The sequence below is a fragment of the Saccopteryx bilineata genome, chromosome 5 (assembly GCF_036850765.1).
Source record: "Saccopteryx bilineata isolate mSacBil1 chromosome 5, mSacBil1_pri_phased_curated, whole genome shotgun sequence".
NCBI classification, from domain to species: domain Eukaryota; kingdom Metazoa; phylum Chordata; class Mammalia; order Chiroptera; family Emballonuridae; genus Saccopteryx; species Saccopteryx bilineata.
In genome coordinates, this window is record NC_089494.1 from 174,995,137 (window position 1) to 175,019,955 (window position 24,819).

At 37.4% G+C, this 24,819-nt stretch overlaps 1 protein-coding gene across 2 annotated transcripts in view; it reads right to left on the reverse strand.

The window, feature by feature from the left end:
* Window positions 1-24,819, reverse strand: part of ARHGEF38 (Rho guanine nucleotide exchange factor 38) — a 161,633-nt gene that overhangs the window by 69,917 nt on the left and 66,897 nt on the right. For both annotated transcript variants that reach the window (XM_066232464.1, XM_066232463.1), the window contains exon 3: window positions 9,310-9,433. In XM_066232464.1, coding sequence (XP_066088561.1) covers window positions 9,310-9,433 — 124 coding nt within the window. The remainder of the gene's footprint in view (window positions 1-9,309; window positions 9,434-24,819) is intronic.

Sequence of the window (24,819 nt, forward strand, 5' to 3'; positions counted from 1 at the left end):
GGGCCAGTCCAGAATCAATATGGGACTAGACTACATAGCAGTGTGAATATACAGGAGGCGTGGGCCATGGAAAGCCAGCTTTGGAAAGTGGCTACTGCAATTGTTATATACTCTATCAAATGTAGAAATGGTATTCGCCATGTTAAACTGTCCTTTGTGGAAAAGCACGTGTTGCCTTATTAGCTCTATGAATCATCAAGAAGCATAGATGTTGGGAGCATTTAGAAAGCACACACATCCAGTGAATCTGATTTGTTTGAAAAACATGGTCAGGGTCTCTGGGGAAAAAATTCACATTTTATTCAATTGTGACATGCATTAGAAATCAAGCTCTGTAAATAGAGAAATTTAATATTTTAAGGATAGTAACATGTTAGTAACATCACGTGTTGAATATTTGTTAAGGATCAGAACTGGGCTATCATTATTTTTTTAATTTAAAAAAATGTTTATTGATTGATTTTAGTGAGAGAGGAAGAGGGAGAGAGAGACAAGAATATCAATCTGTTCCTGTATGTGACCTGGTCGGGGATTGAACTGTCAGCCTCTGTGCTTTGGATGATGCTCTAAACAACCAAGATATCCGGCTAGGACCTGGCTACCATTATTTATACATAATTTAATTTAATTTCCACAATCTGTGGGGTAGGAATTATTGCTTCGGATTTCCAGAAAAGAAATTGAAGTTCAATGAGATTTTGAACTTGCCTAAGATCACACATCTAGTAATTGGATGAGCCAGGATGTAAACCTAAGTGAACCTGATATTGAAGCCCTTGCATGCATTCTTAAACTCTACACTCTCATCTTAGTTGTTTTGCCTTTGCTCAGAATTTCCTTAAATTGTTTCAGTCTTTTCTTCATTTAACTGGAAACAAGAGCCACATCTCATACCCCCACCTCTAAAGATCTAGAACCCATTTTCTACTTAGCCCACCCAGTCAAGATTTAAAAACCCAGCTTCTATCTTGGCATGATAGTCCTGACAGTTCTCCAAGGCACTTGTATCTATAAACATCTGCCTCTGTGCTTTAACTTGAACCTCATCCAAAACCCAAGGTTATTACTGAATAAAATCCTCCTCCCGGTTTATCTAGGTATCAGGAAAATTTCCCCTTTGGCACTAGAGCTGTGTGTGAATCACAAACTCTCATTCGAGTCGTCTAAAGACAGAGAAATGGGACACCTGTGTTTTTCATTTTGTGGTAACATAATTTTGGAACACTTCACTAAGAGTCAGTCTATCTTATGAAATTTAAGAGCTTTGGTGAAAGATGTTTAGTGCTGGAGATTGCCCGTGAACTCTGTACTGCCATGGCTGCGGTGTATGGGTCATGGTGGCCTCCCCAGCACCACGTTCCAGCCACATTGGATAGGGGCTGTTATAAAAATTTCCCACACTCCTGCCTTGAGGCCTTAATGTCATTTGTCATTAGAAAGTCAGTTGTTCCAATCTCCAAATTTCTAAATCCTTCAAGTCCCAGCTCAAAACTCACCTTCCATATCAAGTTTTTTCTCATCATCTGAATTGTATTAATTAACCTCTTCTTAGTGAATCTGAATTAATTAGCTATTGCTGCAGACACCCCAAAATACCCCAAAATTGAAAGGCTTGAAACAACGTTCACTCACGATTCTCTGGGCTGACAATTTGAGCAGAGCTCAGTTGGGATGGCGCATCTCCATGAGCGTTGATTGGGTTTATTCATACGCTTGCAGTCTGTGGTTGAGGCCAGCTGGCTGAGAAAGGCTTTACTCACATGTCCAAGGCCTTGATTGTGTTGATTGGAATGGCTGGGTTATTTGAGCCTTCTCTCTCCTTGTGTAGAGAGTGGATGTCGCAATGCTCAACGCTGTTGTACAACATCATTTTTGCCACATTTTATTGGCTTAAGCAAGCCAAAAGGCTAGCCCAGATATAAAAGGTTGGGGGATGAAAATATGATTCCAACTCTTTTTTTTTTTTGCAAGAGCAACAGAGGGAGAGAAAGAGAGAGGAACAGATAAGGGTAGACAGACAGGAAGGGAGAGAGATGAGAAGTATCAATTGTTCGTTGCAGCACCTTAGTTGTTCCTTGATTGCTTTCTCATATGTGCCTTGATCAGGGAGCTACAGCTGAGTCAGTGAGCCCTTGTTCAAGCCAGCAACACTGGGCTCTAGTCAGCAATGTTAGACTTAAGCCAGCAACCATGGGGTCATGTTTATGATACTATGCTCAAGCCAGCGACCCTGCACTCAAGCTGGCAAATCTGTGCTCAAGCTGGTGATCTTGGGGTTTCGAATCAGGGTCCTCTGCGTCTCAGGCCAACACTTGATCCACAGCACCTCTGCTCTGCCCACTGGGCCACCACCTGGTCTGGCATAACTCCAATTCTTTGTTTTTCAAATATGGCTTTACTATTTTAATTTTTAAATAAGCTTTCTATTTTTTATAATCTTCTTCAAAGTTGCAATTTATGATTAGTAAATTTGAAATTGTGAACATCTTTAATTGTTTTCTGTGTAAACCATAATATTTTTAAATCTTTATTTCGAACTAATTTTATACTTGTAAAAAAGTTGCAGCAATAGTAACTTCAGGTTCCAAATATTCCTCAGTCAGCTTGCCCAGTGTTAACATCTTACATAACCATACTACAATTGTCAGAAAAAGGAAATGAAATTCATCTCAATACCATCAACCAAAGTAAACACCTCATTTGAATTTCAGCACCAGTGTTCCTTTACTGTTTTAGAATATATTCAGTCTCCCACTTGCATCTATTTGTTACTCCTCCTTAGTCTACTGCAGCCTTTAAAAGGCTACAATTTCTCAGTCTTGTCTTTATTGACCTTGACATTTTAGAATACTAATCAGTTATTTTTCCAAGTGTCCCTCATGCGAGTTCTCTGAGGTCTAATGTTTGCTCACAATTGCACATGATTGTATATATTTTGGATAGAAGTACCACAAGTTTCATGATATGAATATGTGTTATTTCCTGGTATGGTTGACCTTGATCACTTGGTTATGGTGTTCTCTGTCTTGTTTCTCACTGTAGTTACCATTTACCTTTCCTTTTGAAAGTAATAAAGACTTAGGAGATATTTGGAAACTATGAAAAGTATATTTCTCCCCGAACTTTCACCCACTAAGTCTAACATTGATCAGTGGCTTTTTTGCCTACAACAACTATGAGTATAGTGTTTGCCTAAAGGTAACTTTCTACTTTCCTCTTTCCTCCTACATTTATCCTTCGTCTACTGTAAGAAAGTGCTTTTCTTTCTCCTCATTTATTTATATCAGTATGGATTCAAAATTTATTTTATCCTGTGGGTTAAAATCTAGTACTAGTTTTATTTATTTTGCTGCTCAAATATGTAAACCACAATATTTTCAATTCAAATACACCAGTGTGAGCACAGGGGCACCTAATAAGCTCATAGAAAATCCTGCTAAATAGAAGATATTAAAATTATAATTATAGGCCCTGGCCAGTTGGCTCAGCGGTAGAGTGTCGGCCTGGAGTGCGGGGGACCCGGGTTCGATTCCCGGCCAGGGCACATAGGAGAAGCGCCCATTTGCTTCTCCACCCCCACCTCCTCCTTCCTCTCTGTCTCTCTCTTCCCCTCCCGCAGCCAAGGCTCCATTGGAGCAAAAGATGGCCCGGGCGCTGGGGATGGCTCCTTGGCCTCTGCCCCAGGCGCTAGAGTGGCTCTGGTCGCGGCAGAGCGACACCCCGGAGGGGCAGAGCATCGCCCCCTGGTGGGCAGAGCGTAGCCCCTGGTGGGTGTGCCGGGTGGATCCCAGTCGGGCGCATGCGGGAGTCTGTCTGACTGTCTCTCCCCGTTTCCAGCTTCAGAAAAATACAAAAAAAAAAAATTATAATTATAAATCTCTCTACATTGAAATGTGTGAAAATTTGGGTACAAATGTTTTCACAGCTACTGTCTTTGCTTCCATTTGTGTTCTTTCATATTTTGTTTTCTGCAAAATAAAGCTCACCAAATAAGCTGGTTTTATTTGTGGTTTTCTAATATTTTTTCAACTATAGGTATTGTAAAACTTGGTACAGGATATAGTCTTATACTACTAAACAGGAACTCCATCAAAAGCTTCTTCCATAAGTCAGGTGTTCCAAAATATAATTATAGACTTTCAAAATTATATATTTTACACAAAATGAACTCTATTGTTTAATATTTAAGTTAATTTTTTGCTTTTGTAGGGATAAATTTCTGTGTCTTCCAGTTTGCAATTTCGTTTTCGATAATTATAATTTTAAAAATTGAAAAGCTGAAATTACTGTTTTCCTTTGTGTGTTGAATATTTTAATTAAAACTTTCAACTGATTTTGAATAAAATGCAATATCTAAAAGTTGATTAGTGACCAGCAGCAAAGAAAATGTGTACTGCCGTGCTTAAGATTATCTTTTAAAATAACATCAATATTATCTTCCAAATATTGTATGTAGTTCACTCTAACTTTGTGCTAATTTTGACTAGTTACTGTTTCAGTTAATAGCACAGTTCTATTACATATGCATCATCATAAATCCTAGTGCATTTCTCTTCCATAGATTTATTTTTATAGTAAAAACATTATTTTACTATGGTGCTAAGCTCCATTAAAATATGTATTTGTATTATCCTTTGCATTCACAAGTTTAAGTTTTAAAGTTACAGTAGCATTTATAAAAAGTCAGAAAGTTCATCTTTGACACAATGAACTTCCAAAACCTTTTCTTTACTCTGTGAACTAAATAAAACAATTGAAAATTGTTATTGAAATAATTGATTTAATTCATTGACTCACACTGTTAAAAAAAAAAAAACTGTCATAATTCCATGACTGGTGATGGTGCAGTAGATAGAGCATCGACCTGAAACACTGAGGTCCCAAGTTCAAAACCCTGAGGTCACCAGCTTGCACACAGGCTCACCAGGTTGAGCACAGGGTCACCAGCTTGAGCATGGGATCACCAGCATGATCCCATGGTTGCTGGCTTGAACCCAAAAGTTACTGGTTGAAGCCCAAGGTCACTGGCTTGAGCAAGGAGTCACTGGCTTGGCTGGAGTGACTCGGTCATAAATGAACTATTTGCAAACCCTTCTGCTTATGATATCAACTTATTAATAGCCATTGCTTTGTATTGATCACTGGCCCAAGGAAACTTGAAATTAAAAATTATAAAAATTAATTTAGGATACCTATCTTCGAGCTAAATGAAGTCAAGCTGCTTGGAGGAATATGTAAACACCCCTGCAGCTGCATGTATTAAATTGTGTGCACTTGGGCTTAAAGGTACAGGTCAGATTTCAAGAAGTAGAGTCTAGATTGGAAAGAAGATTCTAATTAGAAGTAGCAACATAAACAAAAGCATGGGGAGTAAATGCCAATTCCAAGAATGTTTTAAAATAATGAGCAGAGTCTTTAAAATAATTACCAGTTTTCCATGTTGCTGCTTCTTCAGCAGATTTTTGTCTTCTAATTGTTTTGTGGTCAGGGATAGCATTAAGGACTCCATGGTGGATGGTGGGTGTTTTGTGTGTTCTATGTTTGTCATCAACTTTTTTGAGAAACAGAACATCAATACTTAATTTTTACTAAACATGTATACATTAAACCCTTGCTTTGGAATTGGTTGATTGCAAAGTAAAATAGTTGTAGGTTTTATAGACAATAAAAAGTAATAGATTTATAACAACCTCCTGTGGCAGCAGCATCCAGATGGTCCACAGCAGGATAGTGAAGCCTCTACCTCCCACGTATTGCACTACATCTAATCTTCAATGCCCTACATGTCCCACTAAACCCATTCACTGTTATTCTGGTGGCTTTGTGCCTCTCACAGGTCATGGCATGGGCCACCCAGCATGGGCCATGACACAATTAGCTGGTATATCAGTGGATGGCAGAATCTCTAGCAATAAATATATATGTCACCCCTGGCAGAACAGGTTGCAGTTAGCTGTTGTTAGCTGCTCATGTCCAAATGTCATCATTTTATTAGCTAGAATTCTGCAGGCTACACTTCAAAAAAAGATACAAGTTCCCGAGACTAGAATAGACTGGGAAAGGAGAGCCGGGCTGTTTTTCAGTGTTTATCATGTATTACAGTAAGAACTCTCTCAAATGCACCTGATTCTGACCCTCTACTATGAGACATCATGTCAAAAATTGAAGTGCGTACAATGTTTTTACCAAATCTCTTGAAATGCAACTATTAATAATGATTCACCTTTAAAAAGGAGAAAAATCTATGACAAAAGCTAAACTGGGGTGAGTGCTTGAACAATAGGCTAAACCCAGGATGTTCTAGGCCAGGGGTAGTCAACCTTTTTATACCTACCGCCCACTTTTGTATCTCTGTTAGTAGTAAAATTTTCTAACTGCCCACTGGTTCCACAGTAATGGTGATTTATAAAGTAGGGAAGTAACTTTACTTTATAAAATTTATAAAGCAGAGTTACAGCAAGTTAAAGCATATAATAATAATTACCAAGTACTTTATGTTGGATTTTCACTAAGTTTGGCAGAATAAATCTTTATAAAACAACTTATTATAGTTAAATCTTTTTATTTATATTTATACTTTGGTTGTTCAGCTACCGCCCACCATAAAAGCTGGAATGCCCACTAGTGGGCGGTAGGGACCAGGTTGACTACCAGTGTTCTAGGCAAATCAGGATACATGTCTCCTTAAACTGGGAACGGTCTTTGACTTCAGCACATGCAGCCAACCCCTGAATCTTCTTTAGGCTCTCTTCCAGATTTCACTTGAAGCTGGTCCCTATTTTTTTTTCTTACTCTCTCCATCTTAGCCTAGATGGTTGTTACCACAAGCCTGCATTGTTTATAACTACATATCCATTGGTCTAGGACTCATTTTCTTCATATCTACCATAGTTTTCTTTCTCCAGACACTTTTGTGTCTCATCACACCCTTGCTGAAAATACTTTTAATGTTTCCTTATTACTTGCAGAGTAATTTCCAAACTTTGATCCCAAGTATAGCCTGTTGTTATTCTATGCTTACAGATTCGTCATTCCTCTTTTGCAAAAATCTTTTACTGTAGTTTGACTTGATCACTCCCCATTTCCTGAATGCATTTGATGGACATTTGCTGTCCATATTTTTGTTTATGTCATACTTCCACTTAGTCTTCCCAACCTGGACTTTGCTTGTTGAACTCTGATCTATACCTTTAGGCCCAAGTAATATCTTCAAGAATGCTCCTCTGATTCCTCATCTAGAAATATTCTCTTCATCCTCTGAAGGTCTGTAGTCATGTAGAAACTACTCCAATGGTGTATTATACAAATACCTTCAATCCAAGGAGCTGTTTGATTGTAAACTTTTGAAAGATGGAGATGAACTCTTTTATCTTTTGATACCCAACAATGCCATATAGCATCTTAGTCTGTGAACATGCTGCTGCTTAATAACTACTCATTAAGTAAATTAATAAATGAATGGCTAATAAATCCAAACTAAAGAGATAAGAAATAGAGTCTTCCCTCTAGAAAATATTTTTACAATTTGCTGGAAACTATGCTAATCAGCTCAGGCTGCAATAGCAAATTAACAATGACTGGGTGGCTTACACCAAAGACAGTTAGTTATTTCCCCACTCTGGAGGCTGAGAAAGCCAAGATCAAGGTGCTGGCAGATTCAGTTTCTGGCGACGACCTTCTTCTTGGCTTGCAGAGGGCCATCCTCTTACTGTGTGCTCACATGGTGGAGAGGAACAGAGAGGAAACTCCATCCTCTCTTCCTCTCATTATAAGGACACTAATCCCACCATAATTGAATGCCTGTTATGACTTCATCTAAATCTAAATGACCTCTCAAAGGCCCCACCTCGACCTAGCATGTGGTGACACAGGGTACAGAGCATTGACCTGGAACACTGAGGTCACTGGTTTAAAATCCTGGGTTTGCCTGGTCAAGGCACATACAAAAAGCAATCAATAACCAACTGAAGTGAAGCAACTATGAGTCAATACTTCTCATTCTCCATCCTCCTCTTTCTCCTTTCTTTGTAAAATCAATAAATAAAAATTTTTAAAAAGGCCCCACCTTTAAATACCATCACATTGGGGGTTGAGCCTCAATAAATAAATTTTGGGGAAACACAAAATTCAGTACCTGATGAGGACATTTACTCATGAGAAATAATTGAATTTAAACTTATTTGTGGGAGAATTTTTTTGAGGGAACAAGCATTTGAGCTGTAATATACTACAAGTAGCTAGTTAGTTCATTGTGTAAGGTTAGTTCATTGTTTGTGTAAGATCAGCCTTGCTTATTAACTTTAGGGTCATCCATATATACCAAACAAGATCTCTATCATGCCATTTTTATAACTCTGATTTTCATTAACAAATAAAGACATAATAAATAAAGCCATAAGGTGTGAATGTATATTTGTGTCTTTGTGTCTGTCTCAAACAAGAGGATCCATGTCAAATTTGTAACAGTACATTTTGCTTGGAAATACAGTGGCATTGTAGGAATAGATTACCCTGTGTGCTCCAACACTGTTGTAATATCTTTGTAATGAGTATATTTTTCATATTATGTGTGACACATAAAAATGATAAAAAAATTTTTTAAAGAATTCTTGGCCTACATGATACTACTATATGTATGAGATCTTGTTGTGGCAACTGCCTTCAAAGAGTTCATGTGACATCCCCTTTGTCACACACAAGAAATGAAGAGAATAAAAATGTGGCTTAACACATTTCCAATTATATCTTTTTTTTTTTCAAAAATCTTACCAGAGTAAGAAAATAATCTATGACTATTTGAGAGTAAAAGCACATTTGGAAAACAATATAGAGGAAAAAGAGAAAGCATAGAAAAAGTTGAACTTGTGTATCTTACAAATTATATAAATTCTTCATGCAAAAGAATTTACAATCCAAAAATCAATAGATTCATAGGCACAGATCTGAAAAACACTGGGATTAAAATCAGTAAAGCTATTAAAGTATTTAAATATTTAATTCTTTTAAGGATCAAGTAAGTGTTAACCATAAAACAAAATGAGAACATCTGGAAGGCAAAGAGGTTGAAAGATTGAAAATTAAAAAGCAAATGGTGTGCTTAGTGCCACTAAGAGACTTCAGTGAACGAATGTAAACCCATTTCAAAATAAATACAGAGTTTGTGTAATGACAATGAACCTGAAAATGGGTTGAGCATTTATATATCTCTTGGGAAGTTTGGTGAGTCAGAAACATAAAACCAAAGCAAAGAGGGGTTATTAAAATATTATTTCCTTTTGTATTGTAAAACGGAGAAGAGAATAAACATACCGATTACTTGCATGGCCGGTTCCACGTCTGTTGTGGCCTCTTCCAACAATGACAGCAGCTTGGCTGATATCTGATGCACGGATTCAATATTACTAAACAAGCTATCCACATCCAGCCGGTCAATCTGAAGAAACACAAACATTGAGCAACAGCTGATGGAGATAGACACTCTGTATGTAAGATGTTTTCTCTTGTCAAATAGTAAGTACCTTATATATCAGCCCAGGTCGCTTTCATCAACCATTTCTGTAGACATCCTAATTTAGGATTTCCAGAGGAAATGTGCAGTTTTTCACATAAGAAATTAGGATGGTGCATATGTTACCTCTGTATTTTTCTGTATTTTAACTAAGTTTTTTTGTGAGAGGAGTATAAATCTACACATTCCTATAAGAACCAGAATGTGAGGAGGACGTGGGTCAGCTAACTGGTATTTTTATGAACTGCCCTCTGTGAGGGCATATTCCTGTGCATATGAATTAAGAAAACTTTGCTGCTTATACAGCAGAAGTCAGGTCTTACTCTAGGCAAGTAACTATTTTCAAAGCTGTTTTTAAACCACAGATGTCCTCAAACTGATGACAAGTTGATGTGCTGAGTTACTTCCTGATTTAAAAAAAAGTGAACTCTTCACCAAATATGTTCTGGGAATTAAAGATTCTTCATATTTTGTAACTTCATGCACACCCTTAAGCACCAATGTTATTATTCTTAGATCTTATAGCTGGTATGTATAATAATTTACTTATTCATTCATCCATTTTTTATCAAGTATTTTCTGAGGACCTCCTCTGTACCAACAATTGTAATAGAAGCCAAACTCTGTCAGAGACATTGGATGATTAGTGGAAGAATGGCCAACTATCCTTCTAACAATCTAAGTGGAGACTGCTGAGATATGTGTCCTGATTCTGCTAGATCTTACTCAAAATTGTTCTCTTGTATATAAGTCAGACCTTTAATAATCAAACAGTATCTGTCTGGGATTCATGAAAAAGTTGGTACAGGCCCCACTGGGCTACCATAGCAAATAGAAGTAGGCACCTCTTGCCCATGGTTTCTTGTGCATGAAGTCATAGGTGAAAAATCAAGTCACCAATAATCAAGTCACGCTGGTGCCTCAAAGGCAAAAGGCAGACTTGTTTGACAAAAACCCAAGTCAGCAAAATTAAGGGGTCAGAGAGAGACAGAAAGTTGAGCGAAGAATTAGAAAAAAAAAAAAAAGAGGCTCAGAAATGAAGAGACGTTGGCAACAGGGAATACAGAATTAGACACAGACTTAGAGGACATCTGAAAACGGCGTCAAACAACTGCTTCTTTCTCATGCTCCGAGCTCAGTTTGACCAGGTATGCCAGGTCTATGCGGGGGTGGGGGGTAGGAGGCAGGCACTCTTCTTTTTAGCTGGTCCTTTTTGAAATTGACCCATTCATTGTTCCCCATACTAGACAGGGATATTATTTTTTTAAGAGTATTCTGTTATTTAACATAAAAGCATTACTTCACATTGTACGTTGTGTCAAATTCAGTGACTATGTAAGTTATTTTTTATACAATGTGGTCTGGTTGTACACATTTCTTTCAACCACCTTGAGAAATTCCTCATCTCTCCACTATCAGTCTTGTTCTCAAAAAAATCTTCCAGCTTCATTTGTAATCAAATTTCATATGATTGTATGTAATGGGTTTATTTCTATACAGTACTATACAACTGTTTTCTATTTTTACATATTCTGAAATTACATTTATAGTACATTATTACAGTGCAATCATAATTAGTTTTTAGGGTCTTTAACCCTAAAGCCCTAAAAATAAGGCACATGTGGCTCTTCTGCTTAAAATTTATGATATTAATATTATACAAAATATTTATAAAGCATAATGATTGGAATCTTTTGTTAATAATAATATTAAACAGATCAATGTCACATATCTCTGAGTACCACTGACTGAACAAATTATTTATTCCAAGGAATTGCTTTATGCATTCATTATTAATTAAAATGCGAAGTTGAGTCTTTGTTTGGTACAAAATGTTTTCCAAAAGTTGTGTATGGACAACAATGAGGTAATTGCCAGGGGGTGGGTAGGGGAGGGTGGTGGAGGAGGATATAGGGGAAATAAATGGTGATAGATGAAGACTTGACTCGAGGAGTCAACACACAATACAGTGTACAGATGATGTGTTGTAGAATTGGACACCTGAAACCTGTATTATTATGTTAACCAATGTTACATAATTAAATTATAAAAAAGTGTATAAATCAAATCTTTATAGACTAAATTATTTTAAATATACTAGTCAAATAGTTCTTAAAATTATATTTTGAGACAAAGTCTCAAGTATAAAATGTCATCCTTAATTGACTTGCTTGATAAGATAAAAGTTTAGATGCAATCATACAGTATACCTTATTATTATTTCATTTGTTTTGGAAACTTTCTTCTGAAGAGCTAAAGTGCTTCATATTTATTATTTCATATATTATTCCAGCTTCTCTGTAAAATATGAACCAGTTTGAAGATAGGGAAACTCATACACAGTGAAGAAAGATGCCATGATTAAAATTATGAGGTTCAAGAAAGACGTAGAACTGGAAACTGTCTGCTTAGTGCTATGCCTTAGCCTGTTACCAGCAAACACTCTTAACAGAATAGTTTGCTGACTCTGTTTGAATTTTTTTGTTTTCTTCCCAAGTTTTTCATTAAGTTTTCACTTCTACTATTTATTTCCCAGGTCAGAATCTTGCATATGTGTCTAATTTAGATTTTAAATTCATTTATTAAGGATCTAATTCTATATCTCTCTATGATCTTAATGCAACAAAAACTAAGTAACAGAAATATAAGTATTAATCTTATTTCTCTCTGAAGGACAGAAAAGATTAAAACATCAATTGACCTTATTTCAACCGTCTGTACCACCACAGGCCCGTGGGCATTCTGTGAATTACAAAATGAATTCACAGTCAGTCACTACTATGCCAAGGAACAAACAAAGGTCTGGACCAAATCTGCTTTCAAAACTGGTAGATGATTTTATAATTATTGATATAAATTCAAGGAATCATTTATGCACATTTATTAAAGATTTACCAGGAAGAGGCAATGCTCTAAGAGCTTAAATTGAATTGTATTTTAAATAAATTAAAAACCCATTTGTAAAAGAAGATTTAATCTAGGTATATATTATTCTAAGCAAAGTCAATATATAATAGTTCAAATGTACAAAACAGAAAATTAAAGGTCAGTGTTTCTGGTGACAATTTAATTCTTTGCTTTACACAAGTATTCATGACTTGATCATTTTCAAGTAGCAAGTTCCCATTACATTAAAATGATCACTGAATTTACAGTTGCATGTATACAAAATTTCTCAGGTAAAAAAGTCTAAGTAAAGGAAAACATCTATAAAACTTTGTCAATTTAGAGACTATACTCATTGGTATAGAATTACTTTGTATCCAGCAAGCACCATACACCCACTGGTTTCAAAATATTTCTTCCATTCACATCCTAGTCCAGACTTTTCCCTTTTCTCACAAATGCTTTGCCTTCATGTTACTTTACAACATTCTAACCATCTGCAATGGAATATGGTAATGATAACATTTGTCTGTTAGTTCTGCACATGTCTTTTGCCCTGTCTGTTGCATTTTGGGGGAAAGTCACACCCCCTAGCTCTACCAGTTCTAGTGAAATCATCAGTTATGATGACCTGTCCCCTACCCCACTCTCGACAGTGATGGGCATGTGACACAGCTGGCCACAGAGGTTGGCTTAGAATGGGCAGATTCCCAAGCAGAGACAACGAGACTCTTCACTAATTTTTAATGAAAAGCTGTTGGGAAATAGAAATACCTGGGTTGTAAGTCATTACTATGTAAGTTTCCATCTTCAGCAGTCTATTTTGTGAAGAGCTTAAATGTGAAAAAATCAACAAAGAAAGCTAAACCTGATAAAATCATCTTAGTTGTTGGATATACCTCATCTAAAGCAAGATACCCTGATTACAGAAGTTAATAAAATGACTTTTTATTTAATCTAGATCAAATTTTATTTGTTATCTATAACCAGTAAAGGACCGGTACACTTTAATTTCTAACCAAATCTCACTTCTAAGAAACCTTTGTTGTACCCCTGGTTAGAAGTAACCTCTCCCTCTTCTGACCTTCCATGACTCTTGCTTCATATAACTCAATGCTCATATTGAAGCCTATTACATATCTCAGAGATGTTATTAATTAATCTTTCTCTATGTCAAAACTGTGAGGTTCTCCAGGATATTTGTGTTTGTATATTCTTTCAATACCCCACTGTGTCTAATACAGTGCTAGGCCTGCCTCTTGTTACTCAATAGAAGATTGGAAATGAATTAAATTGAGTCACTATAATATATCTACTCTGTGAATGAACGAAATGAAATGTTTTTTCTAATCACTCTGTTGGGTTCTGAATAACAGGTATTCACAGACAAAAAGTGGTTTAAAGAAAAAAATAAAAATTACATAATTTAGTGTTCAAAATATTACATTAAGTAAATATTTAAAATTTTTCTACTTAATTTTATCTACAAAAACAAACTGCTGTGCTCAGTTTGGCCATTAGTGTATCTAGAGAATTTGCTGACAGAGGCCAAACTTCCTTTTTAGTTTACATTTGGGAAATCCCTGTTCACTGACTTCTGTTTAACGAGCCTTAGGACACTCAGTCTAACTGAGTCACAGGGAGGAATAACGAAACATTCTTAGTTAAGTGTGTTGTGTAGACCAATCAAAAACATCTTTAAAAGTGAATATTGAAAGAAAGTCTAGGAACAATATTTTTAGCATAAATTATTATTAAAAGTCATTTATGTTTATTGTAGAAAATTAAAGATGGGTAGATAAGTAAAAGAAAGAAAATACAATTGCTTATAATTCTATCGTACAACAATAACCATTGATATTTAGAGGTATGTCGTAAGAAATTGTTTTTTTCTCTCTCCATGTTTGTACATCAAAAGATTTATGCTAGGAATAATGTTTTAAAAAATTCTTTTAACAGCATAACACGGACATATTTTTATGTCATTAATTTTCCTCAATTGTACCATTTCTAAGGTCCACATTATATAGAAATACTATAGCCTACTTGACTAAATTTTTGAAATTTAGATAAATTGCTCTTTTCCATATAATAAGCAGCTCTCCTGGCTAAAAATTAGTTCACACCCATGATTATTTCCCCATGATAAATTTGATAAGTGTAATTACTAAACTAAAATTAGTAGTATTTCTTAAGGCTTTTAACAAATCTGGCAAATTATAGCAGCAATTAAAAGTATTATTTTTCTTCTAGTAAACTGAATTAAAAACCCTCAGTTGGATATTACTGCTCTGGCCTCAATTTGGAAGCATATTTTTAGGCTTCTAATTTGATAATCAAAATCATACCACTTTAAATTCCAGATATATACGGACATATAGACATATATATGACCGTAGAAAACAGAAGGAAATAAATAGCATCATTTTTGAGTGCCATGATGATTACCACCAACCAAATGCTTCTCTAGAAATTATTTCTAAACTCAACTTCAATGTTCCTATTTGGTGTGGTTTGGCAGTAAGTCTAGGTTCAACATAGGGTCCGATCTGGATGCTATATTAGAATCAATATAAGGGAAATTCACTTTGGATATTATTTAACTCAGTTTAGCAGAACCTTGGTTCGTCTACCCCTTCCAGAAGGCAGTTCCATTATGGTGGAGTGGAATGCACAGTTCCACAGTGGAACTACCAGTGGGTCCAGGTCCACAGCATTATGAGATCTGACTGTATTCCCTAAGATAATATAACCCATTATTAAAGTGGAAGCTGTGGATGCTCCATGATACAAAGACTGTAACTGTACCAAGCAAAGTGAGAGTGGTGGAAAATGGAAAATATGTGTTATAAAATTGCAAGTGGAGACTCAACGGGGATATTCTGAGAGGAAAGAATCAGGTTTTCTTTTATTTTTTTAGGGATAAAAATGAGACAGGGAATGCTTGTGAGACAAAAATTGCTGCAAGTAGAAAAAGAGGTGGGTAAACGACATTGGCAAGCTCAAGGCTAGAACAGTTACTAATTACCATGGCATGTACTCAGTTGGCTTCTAGACTTCGAGGTTTTTCAGGGTAAATGAGCCATTATTTCATCAGGTTTCACAAAACTACTGATTTGTATGTGTGAAAATTCCTGCTGTGAAACCAGATTCTAAACTGGCTAATTGAGTCCAACTACAAGTTGAATCAATATCACTGCTAGACAGAAAGGCTTTTAATTAATCTTGAGGCTAAATGTCTAAGTTACCCGATAACTGCTCGGAAATGTTCCAGGACAGAAGACGTTAATGAGGACAGACCTGTATCACCGCAGAGATGTCAATCCCTGGAGAGAAAGTGAGGTTGGGACTCTGCGACAGACGTCTCAGCCTGTGCAAGAGACAGCCAGAGCCAACGGAGGTGAACAGAGGCCTGACTAGGGACTGTGGTCAAGTGTGAGACGTTCCTAGGTCTCTGAGGAAGAGGATCGAGAGACCCATCCCAAACTTCTTTTACTAATGATAAAAAAGTAAAGTGCCTCTAGTGACATCCTTGGTAAAAGGTAGATAGTTGACCAAGGGTCCTTGTCTTTGTTTCTCTTATCTGTCTTGACACAGCAACAGGCAGAAAAGAAGTGACTTGGTAGAGGTTTGAGGTGGCATGCAGGTCTGCTACCCTTTCCTCTGAGGGTTTTACATGAAATGCTCAGAGGACAAATCATACTGCTGGGAATAGCCTTCTGAGCTGAAGATCCAGTCAATTTAGTGATCCTTTAGAAATTCTAAAAAAAGAAAAGGTAGAAAATAAACACGAGTTATATCGTCAAAACACGAGACAGTAACTTGGAACCTGGAACAACCAGTGAGATTATGAGAAAAGTACATTAATTTTTTTATGCAGCCAAGTCAACCAAAAAATTATATTTAAGGGCTCTGGGCTGAGCACAATGAATAGGATAAACATTTTGTGTTTCAATCATTTGAGTACTTACTGTCTGTGTGACGGTATGCATGTGTGTACATGTGTGTTTGTTCGTTCTTTTTCCTGCATACTCAGAATTGGATCTTATTTGGTATAAAAACCAACCAGCAGAAAACCAGCCATCTAAACAAATAAAACGCCAGACGTTTTCAACAGAACATCAATTTCTTTTAGATCAATATCTGAAAGAAACAACTGATACTAGAAATTACTTGTTCATCATTTACCAATTATTTTTCCATTTTGTAACACAATTGACAAAGTTCTTATTTTTAATAATACAAAGACTAAAAACGTCCTAGATTTGCTAAAAACTAATTTTAAAAAAGTATGAGAGACTTGAAAGAAAAAAAAATCCACAGCATTTGCTTGAGATGACAAATACAGGAAGAAAAGAGGAGTGAGATAAAAATGTGTTGGCTGTGGTGAGCAGGTAAGTCACAGTAGTCAGGTGTGAAGGAGGAGCTGGAGACAAAACTGTATAGAACAAACACCCACGAAGTCTGTCTGTGTCATAAATGCTGGTGTTTCCCAGGGCTTAGTCAGTCCAAGACTGGCATTTCCACACCTTCTGCCTCAGGAAATCCCATTTATTTTTAGCACTCTTACTACCAGATCTAGATTAATCATGACGCTGTTTAACATTTTCATTGGTTTTCTATCCCACACACAAAGAGTTGGTACTTCTGGCATGTGAGTCGCTGTGGCCTTGCTTCTCACACTTATCTGCCTCATTGCCAGGACCTTGGCGCTCCGGGCACATACCAGGCCATTGCAGGTCATGCTTCCTTCCTTGGGCTATCTCCTTGAAATCCAATGATGAGAGTAAAACTACAACAGGAGGTTAAAATTGAACACTTCTCTCCTCAATTTCACTTGGGGTGTCAATTAAATTCCAAAGTGAGTATGAGATGCTTTGCTGTATGCAGAATGTAGAAAAGGAAATCTCAGTGAACTGTTTCAAAATCACTTGCATGGACATCAAGCCTGAGAAACCTAATAGAAACTGGCTGTAGGAAAGTGGTAGCCAATTTTGGATGAACTTCTACTCTCCCGGGCTTTTGGGGCAATCAAATCAATGCATGAATATTTCCCTTGGACAAGATGTGGACCCTATGATAGAGTGAACTGGGATGAGTGAGTTCATCTCTATTTTGCTTCAGACTGAAGGGCAGAATGTAGAGGCAAATCCTGGTGCCTAGGAGATGAGGAAAGAGTTGCAAGCCACCATCTGGGACAGCAATGCAGCCTGGCCCAAGTACCCTTCGGAATAGAATGTCCCACTCAACTCCACCTCCCACCCTCCATCATGGCTGTCATGAAAGTTTGCGCACACACACATATGAGCACACACGCATGCACACACCTCAGGGAAGCACCTATAAGGGAGTTACATTATTACATTTAGAAACCCCACAGAATGTGAAGCATGTCTATAATGGCACCAGTCCAAGGGGACTTGCCCTCTCCCGCAACTCACTCCCTTCCCATGCTCCTAGGGGGTACAAGCTGGCTGATGACCTGTTGTCTGGGGATGAGGAGGAGCAGCATGGGGTGGGTGGGGGGAGAAACAGAAAGAAGCCACCCGCATTCCCTCCTCTCACTGCAGGATTCCCATAGGGCAGGCCTGACCTGGGGGAGAGTTGATGCCAAAGTCAGGGTACAAATTAATGTCTGGGGCTGATATTCTAATTTCTGAAATAAGACTGTTGTCTTAAGGTCTATTATGTAATAGAAAAAGGGTACAGGCCTGCCAGAGGTTTTATCCAGAGGCAGGACAAGATCTCCCACCATTAAGTTTGTTTCTGCTGCTCGCAGCATTAAGGTGCACCGAGCATCCTGAGAACCACGCAGACAAAGGAAGGAAGCAGGAGTGAGGGCTCAGTTTAGAAAGCAGAGCCAGTCCCCACAACATTTGCCAATTGTTTGCAATTGCTCGTTTCCCACTATTTTGAGAAACTAAACCTTTGTTAGAAACCCAAGGGGCCCAGCCCAGTGTTATTAAGCCCCCAAATTTAGAAGAGACTCTAAATTCATGAGTATTTAGATTTCACAGAGTATGTCCAGTATTATGGAAACAAGTAGAAGCCCTGGTGAAGGCACAGGTCATTGGGCCTCCCATGTATTAACTGTGCCAGCAAATTTCAGACTCCAAACCTCAGGGTCACTCAAGGTCACCTTCTGTCACCCTGACCTCTGATATGGATAGTTTATCCACAGTCTCCAACATTCAGTGAGCCCTTTTTGTTACCCATAAAATGCTGCCCAGTTGCACTTTCTGCCTCAGAAAAATCTTTTAAACTCATCTTCATTCCCTACTTCCCAAATTAGCTTACCTAATACTTTGGGATTTCCAAAAAATGTAAGTTTCATGGGGTTTACAACACAATGATAACCTCCCTCCCTTTAAAACATTCTGTTCCTCTCAGTTGCCTACAGAAAAGACCCCAAATTCCTTATACCAACAGTTTTGTCTGGCCAAGACCTTGTCTTATTCCAATTTTTATTCTTATAAGACTCATCTGCTCCAATCAAAAGAAATGGCTTATTCTCAGACTTGCGACATACCAGCTCACTTACCACATTGGCTCCTGTGGTTCTCGACTCTTGGGCTCTTGTTCTGCTGCTTTGACCCTGCCTTTGCCTACCCAGTGTTTACCCAGGTAAAATCTATCCCTTCTTCCAGACTTGTCAGACCACTTACCCACCTTAATCTTTCATAAATAATGAATGGTTAATTCTGCCTGTGTCCCAGATACTGTAGTAGATGCTGGGGACTAGGAATAGAGCAATAAAAAAAATGAGACAAAAATCTGTGTTCCATAAAGGAATCAAGTAAATGAGATAAATAAGTAAAATATGTAGTATGCAAATGTAGGATGAAATGTGATAGGGATAAAATCCAACAGGAAAGGAGAGATAAGAAATTTGAGGGAAACTGGCATTGGAGGGTGCATCGCCCATATCCCTTCTACTAAATGTTCTTGTGCACACTGAAGGCCTTCTGTTGCAAGCAGATTTGATTCTCCATTTAATGGTGTCCTCTGACCACAGATGCCTTTTCTGTAGACACTCAGGGTAGTCTGAAGCATCAGGAATGAATACTCTTAGCAGCACCCTTCAACCGAAGTCTAATAGGAATTGGTGGATGAATACCCCTCACCTGGGACAACTCTGAGGTGGGTTCTGTATAATGTCCTCCCCGTGGGATATCAGCTTCAGTTGGTCACAGGGGTAACCTGCTCATAATGTACCCTATATTGTCTTTCTTTCCTTCTTCATTTCATTTCCCAATTTCTTTACCATTGTATAGGGGATTGTCTCCCAGATAAATGACTTGCTCTAAAATGTTTTTATTTGGATCTGCTTACAACCCAGAGTGATGCAGTCAAAGAATGATTAACTGAGTAAAGGCTTGAAGAAAGTGAAGGAGCAAGCCATGCAGTTATCTTGGGGAAGATGAGCCAAGGCAAAATAAACAGCAAAAACAAAAGTTTGAAACAGTAGCACTCCTGGCTTGTTCATGGAACACTGAGAAAGCCAGAAGGCAGACATAAGTGAGGTCAGGAAGAATGAGAGACCAGCTCATGCTAGATTTTGTAGATAATCATAGAATATGAAGTTTTGATCAGTGAGATGAGAAGTCATTGGAAGGGTATTGAGTAGAAGTGAGTAGAAGAGGGACATGATCTGACTACTATTTAAGAGAATTACTCTGGCTGCTTGGTTGAGACAAGGGTGGAAGAAAAGAGATGGGTCATGAGGCAGGTGCCATAATCTAGGTGGTAATTGATGGGTTCTTGAATCAGTGGAAGTAATAAAGGAAGTGAGCAGTGGTCTCATTCTGGATCAATTGTGAAGGCAGAGCTAATAGAATTTGCTGATAGATTGGACATGGGATTTAAGAGAAAGAAAAGTCAAGGGTACCTCCAGTGTTTTTTACCCAAATGACTGGAGGAATGGAGCTGCCAATTATTGAAGTGAGAAAACTGCAAGGGAAGCATATTTTAAATGGAAAATTAGGAGCTCAGTTTAGGACATGTTAAAGTTGAGATGCCTTGTAGACAACCAAGTAGAGACATGAGCGGAAAGTTAAATATAAGTAAAGCAAGACTTCAGGGAAAGTGTCTAGCATAAAGATAAAAAATTTTCATTCATCAGCATGTAGATAGAATTTAAAGGTAAAGCAGATCAGATTCTTAACAGAGTGAAAGTAGACAAAAGAGAGAAGGGGACCACAGACTGAGCCCTCATCTACTTGAGTGTTTAGAGATAAGAATCAACCACCAAAGGAGACTGAAAAGGAACAGTTGGAGCAGTAGGAGGAAAACCAAGTGTCTGTGGAGTCTTGGAAGACAGAAAAGGAAGTTATTTTTTCAAATCCTGTTAACAGGTCAGAAAAGTGAGTGCCTCCTCCTTCTGTTAATGTCTGAAGCAATTGCTTGCTGCATAACTAATTAGCATAACTAATCACGAACTGCCTTCTGTCGCTATTATTTCTAACATCGCCTTGAAATATATCTTTGATTATTATTTAGATTTTTATGTGTTTATGTGTTATTTTCTTGACCAGATTATAAAACTCTCTTAGGGAAGGACTATGACAAATTTTCTGAATTCCCACACAGAAGTCAGTGGAGAGCATTGTATGAAATAGACACTTGACAAACATTTAATCTTTTAACTTGCATATTCAACTGAAATATCATATTCCTCATGAAATATTGCTTAGTTAATCTGTCTGGAAGTGATCTATCCCTTCTGTGAACTCTAGTTTCATTTATTTTCTGCACTTAACAATTATTGCTTTGCATTACCCATTGTCTTTTCCTAGCTATGTGTCTCATCACGTCTAACTAGGAGTTCATAATCTTTTGATGGCAAAGAATGAGTTTCACATGTTTTTAGGTACTCTAAAGTGCCAAAAATAAATTAATTAATTCATGTAATCTTGTACCTTGTCTGGATCTAAAGTGCCTTAAATAAGTGCTTATTAGTAAATCTGTAAAATTTTTTTAACTTATTAATTGATATTAGAGAAAGAGTAAGGAGGAGGGAACGAGAGAGACATACAGATAGACATCAATTTGTTGCTCTACTTATTTATGCATTCATTGTTTGATTCTTGTGTGTGCCCTGGCCAGGGATTGAATCCACAACCTTGGCACAAAAGAACAACGCTCTAACCAACTGCACTATCATGCCAGGACTAATAAATACTTGTTTTGCCAATATGTGTTTTCTCTCTAACCCAGTATTTATTCTTTGGAGTCAGAGATTTCTTGCCCTGCACCAATATGCTCAGTTATGTTGCTCTATACCTGAGGAAAGCTGCCATTGCATTAGCAGGGTTTTTATGGCATCATTATAATAATCACAGCCACTGAAAATGTGTTGCTTATTTTCATAAATTAAAATCGCAGTTTGTGCATCTCAGTTCCTAGAAGGAGGTGATGAGCACAATATCATGTGACCTAGGCTACAGGGATGACTTTTTTGGATATTAGAATAAATCTATATATCACATTTCTTTGTCAATTCTGGGCATTCTCACCCCTGCAAGAACTGGAAAATGCACTTATTTATCTCCTCATTTGGCCCAGCAAGTTTTTGTCTGTACTAGAGATTATAAAAATTAGAGAAAACTGAAGTTGCCCTAAAATGGAGCTTATGAGGTCCTGATAAATGGGACAACATGGAGGAGTTTCCAACATAAAACTGCAATAGAAGGATAAAAAAGAGATCCCTCTATTTTTGAGCTGAAGCTTTCTAAACAAGCAAAGAGATTTCTACTGGAAAATAGAAGTTTCAATGCTAGAATATTGACATATCAGTTCCACACCCAACCAACTAAATGTGAATCTAATTTGACAGCAAACTTCATGTCTTCCAAAATGACAAAACAGAAATGTCCTTCCAGGGGAAATGGGAAATTAAGTGAAGAGCAATGATTTAGTGTCAATACTTAATAAAGAAGTTAGTTAGAAATTATATATTATGATTGGCAGCACAATTACTTGTGTGCTTTTTATTTTTAAAATTAACATTTCACAACTATAATCCCCAACACATAAGAACTACCCTTTTTAATAAACATTTTAAAAAGTAAAGAAAACATCATTGAGATGTTTTTTTTTACTTTTCTAATATGAATTCAAGTATCTGACTTTATCATGGAGAAACAATAGCCCAGGTTATATAATATATACTGGGATTTCACACAGAAGGTGAAAATTAAGTCTTTGATTAAAAAGGAATCATTGATGACAACATGAATGGACCATGAAAATATTATGCTAAGTGAAATAAGTAAATCAGAAAAAGCTAAGAACTATATGATTTCACACACAGGTGGGATATAAATCTGAGACTCACAGACATAGATAAAAGTGAAGTGGTTACCAGAGGGAGGGGGTGGGGAGAGGGAAGTAAAGAGAGTCAAATATACAGTGATAGACAATGATTTGAGTTTGGGTGATGAGTACACAACACAATGAACAGCTCATGTGCTATAGAAATGTTTACCTAAAACCTACATGTTCTTCTGGACCAATGTCACCCCATTAAATTTAATTTCTAAATAAAAAAATTAAATTAAAAAAACAACAACAATAACAACAAAACATAGAGTTCTAGCCTGGCCATATTATGACAGGATTCTTCACTGTGATATGATCTTACTAACCATGAAAAACAGTCGTTTTAAAGGATTGAAGCATATATATATAGGTCAGTGTTTAAATTAGCAAAGGTGATCATAAAGTCAGAAAGCAGAGTACAAATAGGAATTTCGGTGAATGTATTAAATAAAATTCTGAAAAGTCAAAGCAATTCCTGCCAACTATAATTGAGATATGGGGAACAACAAATGACTCAGGAGAAATAGAGGTATTAGCTAATGATATGGTGGTAATTGTATTGCTTTTTTTTTTCATATTATCATCCTGGTTTTGATCTCTGCACTCATGAAGTCTGTGAATTCTTGGGGTTTTTTTTTGTTTTTTTGGGGGTTTTTTTGTATTTTTCTAAAGCTGGAAACGGGGAGAGACAGTCAGACAGACTCCCGCATGCGCCCGGCCGGGATCTACCCGGCACGCCCACCAGGGGCGATGCTCTGCCCACCAGGGGGCGATGCTCTGCCCCTCCGGGGCGTCGCTCTGCCGAGACCAGAGCCACTCTAGCGCCTGGGGCAGAGGCCAAGGAGCTATCCCCAGCGCCCGGGCCATCTCTGCTCCAATGGAGCCTTGGCTGCGGGAGGGGAAGAGAGAGACAGAGAGGAAGGAGGGGGGGGGTGGAGAAGCAAATGGGCGCTTCTCCTATGTGCCCTGGCCAGGAATCGAACCCAGGTCCCCCGCACGCCAGGCCAACGCTCTACTGCTGAGCCAACGGCCAGGGCCGAAGTCTGTGAATTCTTGGGACTGAGGAGTTTGACTTCAGGAACTGCTGGACTCCACAGGGAAAGGGACTAGACCACATAAACAGTGGAAGTGGAGATAGGGCTAGTTGGCTTTTCCTGGTTTGTTTTAGAATCTAGAAACGTATCTGGTATTCTATGAATAAGATGAGGAAGAGCCAAAATACACAGGAGATTATTTTGCACTACAGAGTTTCTTCTAAATAACTAATGGTTATCTTTAAACAAAAAAAAATGCAGTGTCTACCTCTCTAAAATCACAATAAAAAGAGAATTAATTAAAAAGTGTTTTTTGGGGGGTAAACAAGGTAAAGATTCAGAGGAAAAGTTTCTATCTTTATACATATAATTTTCATGTGTTTTTAAAAGTATGCTTTAGGGTCGGATATGTGGTGGTGCAGTGGGTAAAGCATCAGTCTGGAACACTGAGGTAACCAGTTCGAAACCCTGGGCTTGCCTTGTCAAGAAACATATGGGAGTTGATGCTTCCTGCTCCTCTCCCTCTTATTTCTCCCTTCTCTCTCTCTCTCTTTCTTCTCTAAAATAAATAAATAAAATCTTAAAAAAAAATAAAAGTATACTTTAGTTAAAAGAGAGAAAGGGAGATGGAGAAAATAGGGCATTATATTTTTTAATTAAACTTTTTTATTTTGAAATAATTGTAGATTGACATGCAGTTTACTGAGTTTCCCCCAATCATAACATCTTGCAAAACTATAGAATGTATGCATTGGATTTTGATGTGGTAGAGTAGAACATATCTTGAATGGATTATAACAACTGTTTTCATAATAAAGATATATCTCAGAAATCAGCATCTGTATTCCACTTAGGTCAGGGAAATTTCATGGAGGATACAGGGCTATAGAAAATAGTTTACTTTAAGAAAATTATGTTCAGTGAACCAAAGTAGAATATGTTTAAGGCCCAGAATGCAATCTGAAAATTTTGCAATTTAACAGAGACATGAAGAATAGCTGGGTATTCTATGATGCCAAAATTACCCTAGTACTAAAACCAGACAAAGACATTAAAAAAGAAGAAAACTAT